The sequence below is a fragment of the Myotis nattereri genome (assembly GCF_964212035.1).
Source record: "Myotis nattereri genome assembly, chromosome: 6".
NCBI lineage: Eukaryota > Metazoa > Chordata > Mammalia > Chiroptera > Vespertilionidae > Myotis > Myotis nattereri.
Genome location: NC_138081.1, coordinates 24,638,031 through 24,655,417, shown reverse-complemented (window position 1 = coordinate 24,655,417; position 17,387 = coordinate 24,638,031). Strand labels below are relative to the sequence as shown.

Genomic DNA, 17,387 nt, shown 5'->3' with positions numbered 1-17,387 from the left:
CTCAATGGTTGAGCGTAGACCTTTGAACCAGGAGTTCACTGTTCAATTCCCGGTCAGGTCACATGCCTGGGTTGTAGGCTCAATCCCCAGTGGGGGGTGTGCAGGAGGCAGCAGATCAATGATTCTCTCTCATAATTGATGTTTCTATCTCTGTCTCTTCATTTCTAAAACCAATAAAAAACATATTTTTAAATAAATGAAGCAAAGGGGAATAATATCTGATTTAATAAGTAATGTATGCATTAAATAAAACTGGTGTTGAAAAACAGTCACAACCATTTTTCTTTTTAAGACCCACATTTTTTCTTTATTTTGTTGCTAAATACAGGGGCATCTTAGTACTGCTGTCAGCTTAATAGAAGGTATTAAAGACTCTAACAGTGGTGGGAGAAGCTGTAGGTAGGTCTCTCCTATGCTGGGTACAATTGAGTACTGAGATGTTATATGCTTGCAATAATTTTTTTTTTTTTAGTTCCACTGCTGCTCTGCTAAAGGGAACACTAATAGTGGGGGGGGGGGGGGATTAAATCTAGTAAATGATTGGCACCAGCACTCCAAAAATCTTTAGTACAGCCTGGGTTTTTAACTTCTGCTCCAACTTCATTGCTGAAAAATAAGAAAAAATAGTAGTCAGGCGATGAGATACTTTTTAAAACACATCCAAAAATGTATACATTAACATTTGGGCATAGCATTTCACATTTTTTTAAAAAAATGGTTTATCCTTAAAAAATTGTATTTTTCCCCCTCAGAAGCTGTTATACAATTAATGGCATAAAAAAGACATGCAGCTTAGCTTCACATCAGACTGATCTCTTGAGAGCTCCGCAGAGCAGTTCTGGCCCCTGCAGAGGGTTACCATAGCTCTGAAAGGGCAACAGCCTTAAGGAGCAGCACTGCCACATCCCATCCACAACCCTCACCTTCCCATCACGTGGCTGCTGCCCTCCCTACCTTTTAGCACCAACCGCATCATTCCCTGAAATGTAAATTCTAAAACAAGGAGGTAAAGTGAACTGGGATTGAATTAAGCCCAGCATTTGCAAAATGGAACATTACAAAAGACAGAGACAGAGAATGGAACGCTTGCCTTTTTTTTTTTTTTCATATATTGATTCAATTGGCTTTATAATGTAGTTATGCAGTGGGGAGGTGATTCTAATAATTTATTTATCCATCCAAGCTCTATGTATTTCTATTTGATAGGGGTTAACTGTCTGGAACAGATAAGATAAATGTAACTGAATGGAGATGGGTATTAGCAGATCATAGAATTCAAGACAAAAGTATAAAAGAAAGTGTTGGGGATGGTGGCATAGATAAACACCGGGAAATTTTCGCCTCACACAACAATTGAAAAATACTGCAAAGGTCAGAGCAAACATCATCCAGAACAACCAGAAGGCTGGCTGAGTGTAATTTCTACAACTAGAAGGAAAGAAAAGCACGCTGAGAGCCAGGGGAGCTGCGGAGGCTGAGTGCAGAGGTACGGCGGCGGCTCGAGCGCGTGGAAAGGGGGTGGCACCTGAGGACGCGGCTGTCTTTTTGAATCACAAGCTCCCGACTGCTCTGAACTCCGGTTCCGGGAAGTCTCTGGGGACCCAGGTCTCATACGGGGAGAGGTGACTCTGTCAGGCGGCAGCGGGCGAACTTGAGGGCGGATTTCCCTCAGAGGTGCTTGCAGCCGTTACCGGAACACTGAGACGCGCGACTCTGGGCGCGGAGAATCAGCCATAGCTGTTTTCTCCGCCCTTTGACTCCCTGAGACCCCGCCCCACCCAGGCTGCTGCAGAGGCTTTTGCATGTGAATGTACCTAACCACAGCCCAGCCAGGGAGACCCGGAACTTCCAAGAGAAGGCCCCGCAGCGGCTTGCATTGCTTCACAGCTGAGCCTCTTAGTGGCGGCTCCGGCTGTGTGGCCTCAGGCAGGGGCTGAATTAGCACCTCCTTAGATCCAGGAGCCACTGTACCCAGTGGTCAGAGGGGGACCATTCTCCCACGTCAGACACAGCTGCTTCCCACAGCCAATTGGCCTGGAGGTCAATTCCTCCCAGTGATCCTACAACAACCAAGGCACCAAGAGTGCACCAAGAGTGTCCACCCCAGGTAAATGGGGAGGCTGAGCCACTGGGCCCTACAGGACACCTGGCGCGCAGGGCCACTCTATCAACACAGGGAAGCAGCCAAAATGCGGAGACAGAGAAACAGGTCACAATTGTCAGAAACGGAGGAGGACAGACGACTGGATATAGAGTTCAAGGCCACGTTTATAAGGTTTGTCAAGAATTTTATGGAAACCGCCGATAAATTTAATGAATCCCTCAAGGAGTATGGTGAGACCATGGAGGACATGAAAAAGGACCAACTAGAAATTAAGCATACACTGACTGAAATAAAGAATATTTTACAGAGATCCAACAGCAGACAAGAGGATCCCAAGAATCAAGTCACAGATTTGAAATACAAAGAAACAAAAAATACCCAACCGAAAAAGAAAAAAGAAAAGAGATTCAAAAAGTATGAAGATAGTGTAAGGAACCTCTGGGACAACTTCAAGCGTACCAACATCAGAATTATAGGGGTACCAGAAGGAGAGAGAGGGCAAGATATTGAAAACCTTTTTGAAGAAATAATGACAGAAAACTTCCCCCACCTGGTGAATGAAATGGACTTACAAGTCCAGGAAGCGCAGAGAACCCCAAACAAAAGGAATCCAAAGAGGACCACACCAAGACACATCATAATTAAAATGCCAAGAGTAAAAGATAAAGAGAGAATCTTAAAAGCAGCAAGAGAAAGACAGTCAGTTACCTACAAGGGAGTACCCATCCGACTGTCAGCTGATTTCTCAACAGAAACCATGCAGGCCAGAAGGGAGTGGCAAGAAATATTCAAAGAGATGAATAGCAAGAACCTGCAACCAAGATTACTTTATCCAGCAAAGCTATCATTCAGAATGGAAGGTCAGATAAAGAGCTTCACGGATAAGAAAAAGCTAAAGGAGTTCATCACCACCAAACCAGCATTATATGAAATGCTGAAAGGTATTCTTTAAGAAGAGGAAGAAGAAAAAGGAACTCTTACCATTTGCCACAGCATGGATGGAACTGGAGAGCGGATAAATACCACAGGATCTCACTTATTTGTGGAATATAATGAACAACATAAACTGATGAACAAGGACTGATCCAGAGACGGAGAGGCATTGATTGGACTGTCGGGCCTTGGAGGGAAGGTAGGGGAGGGTGGGGGCAAGGGGGAAAGATCAACCAAAGGACTTATATGCAAGCATATAGGCCTAACCAATGGACACGGACAACGGGGGGGTGAGGGGATGAGCGGGGGGGAGGGGGGGGGTAGAGGGTACACATATGTAATATCTTAATCAATAAAAAATATAAAAAATAAATAAATACAGTTCCTCATGTTGTGAAAAAAAAAAAAAAAGAAAGTGTTGGATATGAGGCCAAAAGAGAAATTTAGTTCTAAAACCTTTCTCTGCTATATGCTTTCAAGAATGGGATAGAATGCCAACAGTGAAAGGAAATGAACTTAACTTTATCCCAGATGCCACCTCAGGGCCGACAATGGAGCCTTCCAAAGTGGTTGGTGGTGGTGGGAGGGGGGGGGGGGCTTGGGGGGTGGGGCTAAGAGAGGTCAGTTGCTCTTCTGGAGGCCACTCTCCCTGCTTTGCCTTGGGCTGAATCATAGCGTGAGGAGGCAGTGCTCTGAGGGAGCCATGTACAGAGCTGGCTGCCAGAAGAACATGGACTATATGCAAGGGGGAAGTAAAGCAGACAGGAAACCTGACCAGAGCATGGCCATGGGGCTACCTAGGATTGTGAAACATGGATATATTCTGTATCATTTAGGGAGAAGCTGCATTTGTTAGACTAGAAAGAGGAGTTAGAGAAAGAGCGACTAAAACAAAGGGGTAGCTCCATTACTGCACTGATTTGTTCTGGCCAAAGAAAATCAACAGTCACAGCATAAGTGAGTTGTAGCTTTCACCATCTGGGATTCTCTGAAGCTTTAGAATGAAAGGAGGAAATGACTAACTTACATCTCCTCCTTCTCTTTCTAACAAATAAAAACTACCACTTATTTAGATTTTCCTGAAAGTACCAACATTTAGAAGCTAGTATTATAAGAGAGTTAAAGTAATCATCATACTTGGCTAACAGTTAAGTGCTAGGTGTTTTAGATGCTAAGCACTTTATATGCATTAATGCAGATCTCCATCATAATCCTTTGATCTCACTTTACAGAGAATTAAATCCAGGCTGGAAAAGATTAAGTATGCTCAAGACCACCGTATTTGAAATTAAGTCCTAGTCTTTCAATGTTTTCTATTTGTTTTTGTGGTTCCTGCAATCATTTGTTTGTCTTAGCCATACTTAAAACGTATATTGTGTCTGACTTGTCACCGGAAGACTTTAAACAGAAGATATATAAGGAGATACTTGCAGACAGGATTACAACATTAAATAAAATATTGGATTAAATGCCTTCTAAATTCTCTTTCGGATATACCATTTTACACGAATAATTAAATCAGGCTGAGGACAAATAGGTAGTGCATCCTCTGACATCATGCTGGCAAAGTCAGCACTGTTTCTCAGCCATCCACAACCCACTGGCAGAGCAAAGTGCCGTTTGGCGACACAATCCAGCAGCTGGCTTGAAATGCTGGCTTATGCTATGACAGGCAGAGTCATGGTTTTAGACATTTTGTGAACGTTTTACTTTCCTTTGCTAATCTCAAGATAAGTGAAGATCTAAATAACTTGAGAAAAACAAAGGTTGACAATTAAGAAAGATAAAAATCATTAATAAACATTAATAAATAAATTATTTTCAGACCAGCATCCTGACAGTTAAGGCTCAGTAATCCTATATCATAAAGAGCTAATATGCTAATTAGACTGACGGTGGAACAACCTTCTGGAACAACCTTCTGGAACAACCATTGGGCAGGGGGCGGGCTGCGGGGCTGTGAGGGCTGAGGCAGCTGGGGCTGCGAGGGCTTACTCTTGCACAAATTTTGCGCATCGGGCCTCTATTTGATTATATTGTCAGTTGAGCAATACACTTTTTTTGGATATAAGAAAACATAAAGAAAAACTCAAGACATTTAGAAAATCATTAGTTTGAAGGGAATGAAATTCCAAAAATAATTTTATTTAGAGTTTACTTTGGGTAATAAGTGATATAGTGTTGTAAAGCTTTAAGCCAATGTTACAGAAAGCATTTATTTTACTAAAGAATGGTGTATGTTCACTGATTTTCCATCCCCTTTTAATACAAAACCCTCTGTGCATACTCTTCTCTGACAAGTGAGAACAAATTTATCTACGTATGTGTTCTTGTAAATATGAATCCAGGCTTCATGCATGCAGAACAAAAGGCAATTTTCAGAAAAATGTACATCATATTATTAATTGCTACATATTTATTTTTCTCTTAAAAATGTACTTTTGGACATTTATATAACCACTAACTTCAGTGTAAAGACACAGATCTTGTGCTAAAATTGATTATCCATAAGCCAGAAGCTATAAAACATTCAGTAATTAAGGTCCTATAAAGACAGCATGATTGATAGAGAATGCAGGTGTAATGGATTCTGGAGAGCATAGCATTGATTCTGGGGTCAAAAACATTAAATACCACTATGGCCAGCTGCTCAGTGGTTAGAGCATGGGCCTGAAGACCCAAGGGTCTCAGATTCAATTCCCGATCAAAGGCACATGCCTCTGTTGCAGGTTCCCCAGCCCAGGTAGGGACACGTGCCAGAGGCAACCAATCGATGTGTCTCCCTCACATAGATGTTTCTCTCTCTCCTCGCTCCCATCTCTCCCTTCCATTCTTTCTAAAAATCAATGGGAAAAATATCCTCAGGTGAAGATTAAAAAACACACCAAACAAACAAACAAACAACAAAAATTTAATACCAGGATGGCCTGAGCTCCAGTTTTTAGCATAGATCTTACAGTGTTTATCTTGAAAAACTAGCAAACAGATGAATGTCAGTCGTCTTGTCCACCTCTTGCTCAGCTTTGCCATGACTCACTACACTACAAACATCAATCTACTGAGATGACCCCAAAAATCGGGAGACCCCAAAATTGTCAACCACTTCTCTCTCCTACAGTAGATTCAACTAAGACCCTACAAAAGGAAAATAAGTGGGGCTTCTTTCTTCAGAGTAGGGCTCTCAAATTTCAGTTCTGCCCCTTGTCAACCAAATATGAGGACAGATTGAAATTAAAATAAGAGGCTTAATTCTCCTGTTGAAAATAAGGGAAGACATAAACTGATGTGCAAAAATAGATACAGAGGCAGAGCAGCATTAAACAGACTGTCAAACTACAGCAGGAAGGCTGGGGAGGGTTGGAGGGGGAGGGGGTAAGAGATCAACCAAAGGACTTGTATGCATGCATATAAGCATAACCAAGACACCGGGGGATCTGGGGGAAGGTCAAGGGGGGAAAAAAAGGAGACAAATGTACTACTCTTTGTAATATTTTAAGCAATAAAAAATAAAAAAATGAAATAAGGGAAGAGATTTCCCATCCTCTGCTCTTAGAGCATTTGCTTTAGAAAACTTATCATTCTGAGTACATTCTCCATTCTTTAAAATGCACGTAAGTCCTTTTAAAAATGATTGGGGCATTTTGTCAGCTTTAAGAGCCAGGAAAGTCTTTCTCAAGGACTTGAGAACCAAGTAAATATCCATGTGAGATAGCACCCCTTTCTCCTAGTTTCTGAGAGGGGGCAAGAGCTAACTTTAGTCGATACCTGACTCCAAGTTGTAAAACTACTTCCTGTCATAAAGATATGAAAATCTTATTTTTCCTTTGTGTAAAGCCAATTAACTGACAGATGGTCACCCCACTTACCAGGTGATAAAGAATAAACTATATGTAATAATACATAGTACTGTCAAGCCCTCTTACTTGAGGATGGATTGAATGATTACCTATCTTGAAAACATGTATATATAGCTATATAAAGGGTGAGATTTTTTTTCTGATGTTGCAATCTCTTAGCGATTATGATGCATATCACATTCTGGTTTAATGCTTATTCAATAAGAAAATGTTTTCTTTCTCTACTGCTTTTGTGAAGAGGACTTCTGAGTTGATAGAGTGTCTTGTTGGTATTGTTGTTATATTTCCCCCACACACACTGGGGCTTACAACACAGGAAAGTCATTTTGACAGTGTCCTTGCTGGTAGCTGCATGGTGCTAGCTATTTGGGTGCTCATATTAGGTGTCTTTATAAGACACATTTACCCTATGTACAGTTGTTTATCAAAACATATGAATCTTCTTTTAATAAAAATTTATTCCAATAGCCTTATTCCAAGTTCTTGCCTGAAATTACAACCTTGAACTCTTCAATCTGAGATTTATCAAAGCTTGATTTTGAAAAATAATATTTAGGACAATTGCCTAAAGGGAATGGAGTGAGCCCATTCTTCTTGATAATTTTAATTTTATCCTTTAATCAAACCAGAAAATGAGACTGGCTTCCATGGACAAGTCACTTAATTTCTTTTTTCTATATTGTCATCTGGAGAATAAAGATAGAGGAATGAGATGCTTGTCCCATTAGATTAGAACTTTAGATATCAGTGGAGATTCTGAAATTCACAATAAAATGAGCACTATAAAAAGTTTAGACACACCAAGGCAGCAAATCATTTATAGTCCCCTTCCTAGCAGAACTGTGATATTGCCAACCCTTAAATGTTGATCAAAATTTGCAAAGAGAAGGAATAAGAAAACAGGAGATGAATTTGCCGGGTGTGTGTTTTATGGGCAGTTAGTAAATGATTAGCTCTCAAGTGGTGTTAATAAAAAGTAAATATGAAAGGTCAGAATCAAATGCATCTAATCATGTTTTTGGAAATCAATTGACCCTCAAGTTAAAAATAAAAGAGGCTGAGGGCCACATGTTCCAGTTGATATGAAAATGGTGGGTCTGTTTATATCTCATTCCCCAGTACGACTTTCACAATTAAACCTGTAGAAAGAGAAGTGGGTTACAGAGTAGTGGTAGATCAAAGACTTGCTGAATTCAGAAGACATGATAGATATAATCAGAAATAATTATTGCTACTAGAATGCATTTTCTTCTGAGTGACTCTACTAAAAAATCATTTATCTCAGGCAGGGAGTTAGTTTGAAATTAAATGGTGTTTAGCTATATACTTTCTTGGAGATTGCTGCATTGGTGTGAATAATTGAAATTTATGAAAGTGACCTTCTTTGAAAATTGATCAGTCAGCTGACCACAACAGTCAAATCAATTATTTTGGAATCTCATCTGCTTGTAGAAGGATTCATCAATGACCAAGTATTTTTTTAAGTGCCTCATAAAATGCTAAATAAAACATTCTTTGGAGCCTAGTGGCCCCCAGACTCAGCTTGCACCAAATGCTATGCCCAGCCTTAGTCTAAGTATTTTCCAAACCTGTGTGGAATACATAGAAAACCAAAACAAAGTATTAGGTGTTACTAAATAAATTATAGTGAATCTCAACATAGAACAGATCTCTTAAAATTAATCTACACAGGTTAAAGCACAGGTTAAACATTTATGGCAGATCAGAACATGTGGCCCACATTTTTATTAATTCAAAGCATTCCCTGAAACTAATTTTTATGTTTTTTTAAAAAATATATATTTTATTGATTTTTTACAGAGAGGAAGGGAGAGGGATAGAGAGTTAGAAACATCGATGAGAAACACCAATCAGCTGCCTCCTGCACACTCCCTACTGGGTATGTGCCCGCAACCAAGGTACATGCCCTTGACCGGAATCGAACCTGGGATCCTTTAGTCCGCAGGCCGACGCCCTAGCCACTGAGCCAAACCAGTTAGGGCATGTTTTATTTTTTTAATATTGATTTCAGAGAGGAAGGGAGAGGGAGAGAGAGATTAGAAACATCAATGATGAGAGAGAATCATCCATCAGCTGCCTCCTGCACACTGCCCACTGGAGATCCATCCCACAACTGGGGCATGTGCCCTGACCAGGAATCAAACAGTGACCTCCTGGTTCATAGGTCAACACTCAACTACTGAGTCACTCCAGGAGGGCTGAGACTAATTTTAAAATAATTCTCCTGCTTTTACTTTCAAGTTTTTGTTTCCACAATTGATTTGATTGGCTTTCCCAAACCGCCAATGAAGAAGCTTGAACTTGAGGATCTCAACTCTCGTTGCACATTTGAATCACCAAGATTTGAAAACATAGCAACCAATGTCTTTGTCCACCTCCAGAGCTTCTTGATTCAATTTGCCTGAAGTGGAACTGTGCTCCTGTGGTTTTTACAAAAAAGGTCCTTATATTCAGCCAGAGTTGACAACCACTGAACTACATGATAAGTGAAATTGTTTTGAGTTAGTGCTTTTTCAATGTACTTTATAAATCATATGACTTATGAAAACAATGAACAAGTCAAATCAGATAAATCTGATGTCTGTTTGTTTTAAATGAATTACCAAGCTAATTTTAAAAAAACTAGAATCTTTAAACAGCATAATGAAATACAAGAAATGTGAGTATGGTGGCAAGAAAAACAGATTGCTGTCTTTAGAAAATGGGAGACACACTAAGGGGTAAATTTTGAGATCTGATGAAGGATTTTTCCATAATTGTTTATTTGTACTGGGTTGGTAACTGGGATGCTTTACTTCTTAGGCCAGAATTGCTATGTAAAAAAGGATAATTTAGCAGATATTTAAATAACAAAGAGAGATTGGGGGCGGGGAACGGGGATCAATATTACAGTCTGCCCACATATCATAGGGAACTATAAAATTTGCTAATGTCCCAAATGTACCAATGTTATTAAGAAGTAAAACACTGAACAATAGAAACATAAAAATATCCTTTTGTTTAATTATTTACATTTCTTTTAATACTATCTAACTTACTGTCTCACAATTGCTAAACTTCAAACTCTAGTTTCTTTTGTGGTGTTTTTCATATATTCCAAATATGAGCTTGAAACTACTTTTTGACAATCTTGCTCACTAGCTTAATTTTAAGTTTTGTCTCTAGGGTTATGATAATTGGGGCAAAAAATGTAAATATTACAATACTACCTCTACCCGTCGTTCTTGCAACAGTCTTTCAGCATTACCTAACATTCAGAAGTTCTTAATTCAGTATTTATTATCCCTTCTGAATGCTTCTGTTATTTAATCAACCAACTGACTTTCTATTATTGTGTAGAAACATTTTTATTTATATAGATATAGCCTATGTGAACTTCAGCCAATTATTGTTTGAAAGAAAGAGAACATTGATTGTTATTTTTTATACATTCTCTTAGAATGTACAAAATTTATTCAACCTTTCTCCTCTTCTTGGACATATATAGTTGTCTGATTTTTTAGTCTCACACAATTCACCACCATCACACTGAAAGGGCTAGCACATTTGACAAAGAATTAATGTCATTAATATTAATATATAAAGGGAGTTTACAATGCAGTAAGAAAAATATCACCATACCAGTAGATAAATGCATTACTTAATGCAAAAGCAAAATAGACAAAAATAACAGAAAATACAGGATTTTTAAAATGCAAATTAAGACAAAAGATCATTTCTCTTATAAATTGCAAATATTTTAAAGTATGATTTAAGAGGGAGACAGAATTAGATAATACAGATAGAAATGAAGAGAGCCAGATAGGGTACAGTAGAGGGCTTAAGAGCACAGGCTTCAGGCAGTCAGATCTGGATTCCTGATTGTGCAGACAGTTTCCAGCTATTTGGCTTTAGTTGACTTCCCTCAGCCTCAGTTTCCTCATCTGTAAGATGGGAATAATAATAGTACTTAACTTAAAATGTTTTGTGAAGATTAAATAAAATAATGCATAAAAAGTGTGTGACATTTTAACATATATTAAGCTCTAAATAAATTGGCAATTATAATACAACTCAATACAGCAAGTGTACATGGAAACAGGTACCCCGACAGGTTCTTGGTAGGATTAATTGCTACAATTTTTCAGGAATGCAATTTGGCTATATATGTGTCAAAAGTCTTCCATATGTTCATATTCATTGAACCAATAATCCTACTTTTTAAAATCAGAGATGTGATCAAGGATATAAATCCACACCTATTCTTAAAAATCTCTTGTATATTTTAATAACTAATGTTATACAGAGAGGCACACTGGTCTTGTATAATAAAGCTTCTAAAATTTGCAGAAATAGGGATGTCAATTTATGAAAAGTGAGTGATATGCCCTAAATTGTGGAAGAGATACTTTGGGGAAAAATATTTAAATATTATATAGAATTTTATTCTTTCTACTTCTTTTGTACTATGATCCTCCAGCCCCCCAAAAAATATTGGAGGCTGCAAAATTGAGCATGGCTCATTTGTGAGGGTATCTGAAATGAATGAGTGAGCTCATTTATTTCTTAAAGATAACTTATTTTTTTAAAAGATAACTTTTTTTATATATTTACCACTTTGCCTGAGAGGATGTAGACAAAGAAAACATTGTTCAATTATTCTTGCTCTTGACTAACACAAAATTAAAAAAAAATACAGAATTTTTTCTTTGGTACAACATTTATAAGAATAAAAAAGTTTTAAAAATATTTTTGTGGGTTTTTCTTTTTTGTCTTTCACCTCAAAGGTTGAAAGTGGCTAAACATTCACATGAAATTTAGAGGCTATATTTGAACTGGCATGCTTTCATCTGTATGCTCCTGCCATAAGCAAAACTCATTTAGGGGTCTGGGGACCTAGATACTATGAGATACTGAGACTCAGGAGATACATTATAAGTATTACAGGACATCTACTGTCCCTCTAAGAAGAGTACAGTGGCTTCCCAATTAATCCAAAGAGGAAATCACACAGACAGTTAGGATAGAAGGAGTTAGTTTGTAATCCAAGTGCTATACACAGGTATCACCTTCCACACAGAAGCAGCAAAATTTTACTTATATAACTGCCAGATTCTTCTGAACAACACAAAGTGGGCCAGTTAATGCTTTTATAAAAAAACACCAACATTTTATTGATATTTTTAAATGAGATTGTTTATTCCTACAAACTAATATTACATAGATGTGAATAACTAGATCTCCAATTGTATCTTACATTTACCTCTTTGGAATCAAGAGTCTCATGTTCAGGAATAGTCACCATTGGATGACTCAGCTTCACAGAGAAGAGTCCCAAGATATGATGAGGGGTAGAAGTAAGGAGAAATAAATGATTAAATTTCATTTAAGTAGATAGTTAAATAATGGCTAAGTATACTGAAGACCATAGTAGATTCTATCAAGTGTAAACATTAAACTTTGATTGTTATTAAAAACAAAGAAAGAGATTCTTAACATAGAAAAAATGTTTACAGATGGTGAATTCTTTGAGCACAGAACCACATCCTATTTGTTTTTCTATGCCATATAAACTCTAACAATGCTGGCATATAGATAGCTATTAAATGTTTATTGAATTAATGAATTATTAAAACTCACTGACAGGAATCATAAAGAGAAAACAAAGTTGTATTTATGTGTCAACTCTCACAATAGATTCAAATTGAAAAATTCCAAAGCAAAAGAAAAAATCATGCTCAGACCACGCTAAAGGCAGATGTATCTATAGATGTAAACGTCACTTGGAATGGAAAGCATTGTGCATTATTGTAAACATGAAAAATGTCAATACTTAGATACTTCATAACCGTTGCAATCTTACCATATGATGTTATTATAATGTCAAATACAACACTTTAACAGAAGGTAGGTTCTTCTACTTATATAAGAACTTTGATTATTGTATGTGTCTACTGAGCACGACACATACACTTAAACTTATTAATATAGAAGAAAGTTATAGACACACCAGAGAAAGAGACAGAGTCAGGGACACACACATACACACCAAGAGATGGGGAGAGCAATCATTTGTAATAAATCTACTTATTCCTTTTTTATTTTACCTTCTCTCCTCGCTCCAACTTTAAGGTAACCACAACATCTGTTTTGACAATAACATTCCCTGTTTCTGCTATTGTCCTGAGAAAATCAGGAAACAATTGCCCCACCTGCACTTTTAATAGAGTCCTTAATTGATCAAAAAATCAATGGAACAGTGACTACCTCCTAATCCTCCAGGGCAATTCAGAGATTCTCAGAAATTTAGCCTTTGCCCCAGGAGGATGCCAACTTGGCTGCTGGGGAGGCCAAGGAGGTCCCACCACACATTTCCTCAGACTTCCCTCTGTTCTAGCAGATGTTTAAGAATGCAGCCTGCCTTTATTTAAACTATAGCTTCACTAATTCCCAACCATTATACTCTGTTACCAACCATGAAATCCTCTGGGTAGCATAACATGAGGACTCCTTCTCACTGCCTCAGACCATTGCTTTAAATAGAAGTATAATCTGACTCCTGAGCCAACTAGAGATCTAAATAGCATTCCAGAAATCAGCTGAAAGCAACTATTTTCTCCTGTTCATCAGGATCCCCTGAGATTCTAAGCCTGGCATAAGATCAGACCCTATGTACCTCTCCAAACCTCAAATCCAAGTAATTGGTCCTAGAGACAGTAGAATCTTTTGTATAACTAGGCTAAATGGTACAGTAATTACATGAGTTGTCTGATTTTGTACAATGTCAAGTTTTCATTCTCCTAGTCTCCTAAAATAGGATCAGATAAATATTCTGAAATTTGAAAATACTGGAACACTCCCAATAAAATACTTACTGAGATTAGAAAAGCAGTTGAGTAATTATGTGATATCTATCTCTATATTCTATACTTCTTTTTAATATAGGCATTTATTCATTTAAATTTGTTTCATTTTAATCTTGAATTTCAAAAACTGTGTTAATTATCCTAATCAACAAAAGAGAATAGAAAATGACTGATTCTAATTCATTGATAATCGTCAAATCATTTATATTTGGCTTTGTAATGCTTTTTTCTACTTACAATCTTCTGTCACGATAGGTTTGCCTTTTATTATCCTCAAGCTGACCAAAAACACTAAATAAAAAGTGATATTATTAGTGGATTTAGTCGTAATCACTTATTATGTTCTCACATGGTAAACTCATTATACATATTTATTTATTTAGTTTTTATAACAGCCTAGTGAGGTGAGTACTAATTTTACCCTGTTTCACAGATGAGGAAACTAAAGTTGAGAGGCAGAACAACGTAGTGAAGATCCAGAACTAGCAAACGACATAATTAGAATCCAGGGGGACAGTCCCCAGAGACTGCGCTTTCTAAGGGAGTGTGAAGTGGGAGTATGCTACTGGGAAGATACGCAGAAGGCCGGAGAGAGGGGGACAGGGGAAGGGGGTGATGTGCACCATTGTGCAAAAGGAAACACCACATATCAAAGGCAAGAGTGTCCCTTTCAGAGATAAAAGCATTTCAGCAGTGGCTGGTCTAGCTCTGAATGGCCAGGTGAGAGACACCATACAGTGGAGCATATAAGTTGGATAAGGAGGCTGGGCTTCACTCTCTTCTAGGCAGTGAGAAGCCATTGAAGTACTCTAAGCAAGAAAGGGGAATGTGTGATCAGATCTTCATTTCAAAAAAAGTAAATGTGGCTAAAGAGCAAAATATGGATGGCGGAGGTGATTTGGAGATATATATATATATATATATATATATATATATATATATAGAGAGAGAGAGAGAGAGAGAGAGAGAGAGAGAGAAAATAAAGAAGGTTTAAATTAAAGTATTGCATTAGAGAATAGACTCAAGTTTTTCTGGGTGAATCTAGGCCCCCCCTACTCTATAGGATGAGTAAAAGTAGACATATTGGTATTTTGTTGATTGGGGAAGAAAAATTGGGAAATGTTGGAGAGAAATAATGTTGAATATTAATAGCCCTGCTGAGTGCAGAGATTTTGTAATGCATGAGGGCTAGAGATGCTAGATTGGGATGAAAAGTAAAAATGGTGCAAAAACCCCTTCACAGTAAGAGTGGAAATGATGAACCTAAAACATGAAAATTTTTACATTAGGTGAATGTCTTGTTATCTATATAGAGAGAATATAGAGAGAGAGTGGGTGAATACTGACGGACAAGGAGTCTTCTATGCCTCTTTACTTGGTGGTAAGTATGCTTAAGGACATATTAATATTTGGTCTCAAGAAAATAAAATAAAAAGTTACTAATTTTTTTTATCAAAACATTATTCGACATAGAATTGATTAAATGAAAAGTTCAGATGCAATGAGACAAAACATAATTCTAAATTCAGATATTGAGTAACAGACTAATTAAACCTTTGCTCATTCACCATTGTGGGATCATCAACAAGTGGTATTTGAATAAAATGTTCAGTTAATTTTTATTACACTTGATCACAGCTGCCACCAAACGAATATAAAACGTTGAGAAGTGTTGGTTACTAGTGTGGGGCTTTCTCCTAAATGTCACTGCTTCTCCAGAAGTAACAGGAACTTTTCTGACAAATACAGATAAAGTTCACTCAAACCAACTGGAGAAATGAGAAACCTGCAACTAGAAAAAAAGAAAAAATGCAAAATGTGGTTAAATCACTTAAGTCTTTAATCTACCTGAGAAATGGGTTTCCAAGATCTCCCCTCTGTGTAAAGATGAAGTAGATCTTCTTGTCTGCCAGAAGTTATGAAGCTGACAAAGTGTTTCAAGAAACGTTCACATTTTAAAACCACCCAGGGTGCTACACATGCTGTTCAGAATTCACTTCTTGGGGATTTTTTTTCTGCTGAACTGCATCCTCTTTTACTCCATTTGTCTACATAAGCTGTACCTTCTACTTCGGTCTCCACACCTAGATTTGTGAACTACTCAAGCTAGAGAGAAACCTTCTTAAGAACATCTCTCAAAGGGGATGTGACAAATTACTGTAGCAATCCCTACATAAAATATTGCATTTCATAACATACGGTTACCATTTGAAATGTAAGCCATGAGAAGACATGTGGATTCTATGTTATTCATCTTTAGTCTTCTGCTCCTGGCCTGGGGCCACCTCAGCACAGACTAGACACTAAATGAGCATTGATGAATAAAGTAATAAAAGAAAGAATGAATGAAATGGTTAGAGAAAACAGAGAGGGCTTTCTGGCTTGCAGAACTAAAGAAGTCTGTATTAGTGAAGAATCAGGAAGTGTTCACTGCATTCCTAAAATTCTCCTCATTTAGATGAAACTTTGTAGAGACCTTTGAACCAGAACGGTCACTCATGTGTGTCCTCTTTGACCCTTAAGTTCTTCTGCTTTAAAAATAATTAAATTTTGGCCTGGCCAGCATGGCTCAGTGTTTGAGCATCAACCAATGAACCAGGAGGTCACCATATGTTTCCCGGTCAGGGCACATGGCCTGGTTGTGGGTTGTGGGCTTGATCACCAGGGAGGGGAGTGTAGGATGCAGCCAATCAATGATTCTCTCTCATCATTGATGATTCTATCTCTCTTTCCCTCTTCCTTCCTCTCTGAAATCAATATTAAAAAATTGGAATTTTGTTGTCAGTGTTTGAGGTCATATATTCTACTTGCAAGTTTCTCTTGAATTGCTCAAAGGTCTCACTGGTCCTGCAATCATCTTGATCTGTGTGGCAGCCTGTCCCTTTTATTTATTGTATTTTTAAAAATACTTTTTTATTCATTTCATAGAGGGAGGAAGAGGGAGAGAGAGCTAGTAACATCAATGATGAGAGAGAATCATTGATTGGCTGCCTTTTACATGCCCCACACTGGGGATTGAACCCACAACTGGGGCATGTGTCCTGACTGGGAATGGAACCATGAACTCCTGGTCCATAGAGCAACACTGAACCACTGAATCATGCAAGCCGGGCAGCCTGTCCCTTTTAGATGAAGTTAATGCTTTCTATGTCAACACAGCCCCACCATGCCTACTAAGAGGAGGCCAAGTATGAGAGGTCACCTATCATGCTTATACATGTACACCTGGCTTACTTCACTTATTTAGGGGATCTAGCCTAACAAAACACTGAATTTTTTAAAAACCCTGATTTACAACATATACTAGTGCATAGGAAGGACTGGGGAGTCCCATAAATGTCTGATTTGACACAGTAGGTCTGGAGAGTGGTCTAAGAATCTGCATTTCTAATTGGTTCCCAACTGATGCCAATGCTAACATAGGTTGAGCAGTGAGGCCATAACCAACACTTTTGTATAAACTGATACAATTGATGCTTTTCAAATATTCATCTATTCACAACTGAAATGAACTATATTTAAAACATTCTAATCAATTACATGGTACTGCAGTTGTATAATTAATTAATTCAGCAAAGATATTTTTTATTAAGTACCTGAAAATGTCTCAGACACTTTGCTAGATGT

General features: G+C 37.9%; 1 protein-coding gene across 4 annotated transcripts in view; it reads right to left on the bottom strand.

The window, feature by feature from the left end:
* Nucleotides 1-289: 289 nt before the first annotated feature.
* Nucleotides 290-17,387, bottom strand: part of MLIP (muscular LMNA interacting protein) — a 252,035-nt gene continuing 234,937 nt past the window's right edge. For 2 of the 4 annotated variants that reach the window (XM_081095069.1, XM_081095071.1), the window contains one exon: nt 11,358-12,211. In XM_081095069.1, coding sequence (XP_080951195.1) covers nt 12,098-12,211 — 114 coding nt within the window. In that variant the 3' untranslated portion in view covers nt 11,358-12,097. Of the gene's footprint in view, nt 607-10,340; nt 10,839-11,357; nt 12,212-17,387 lie in introns of those variants that run through there. The other 2 variants (XM_081095070.1, XM_081095072.1) reach the window with 2 other exon arrangements.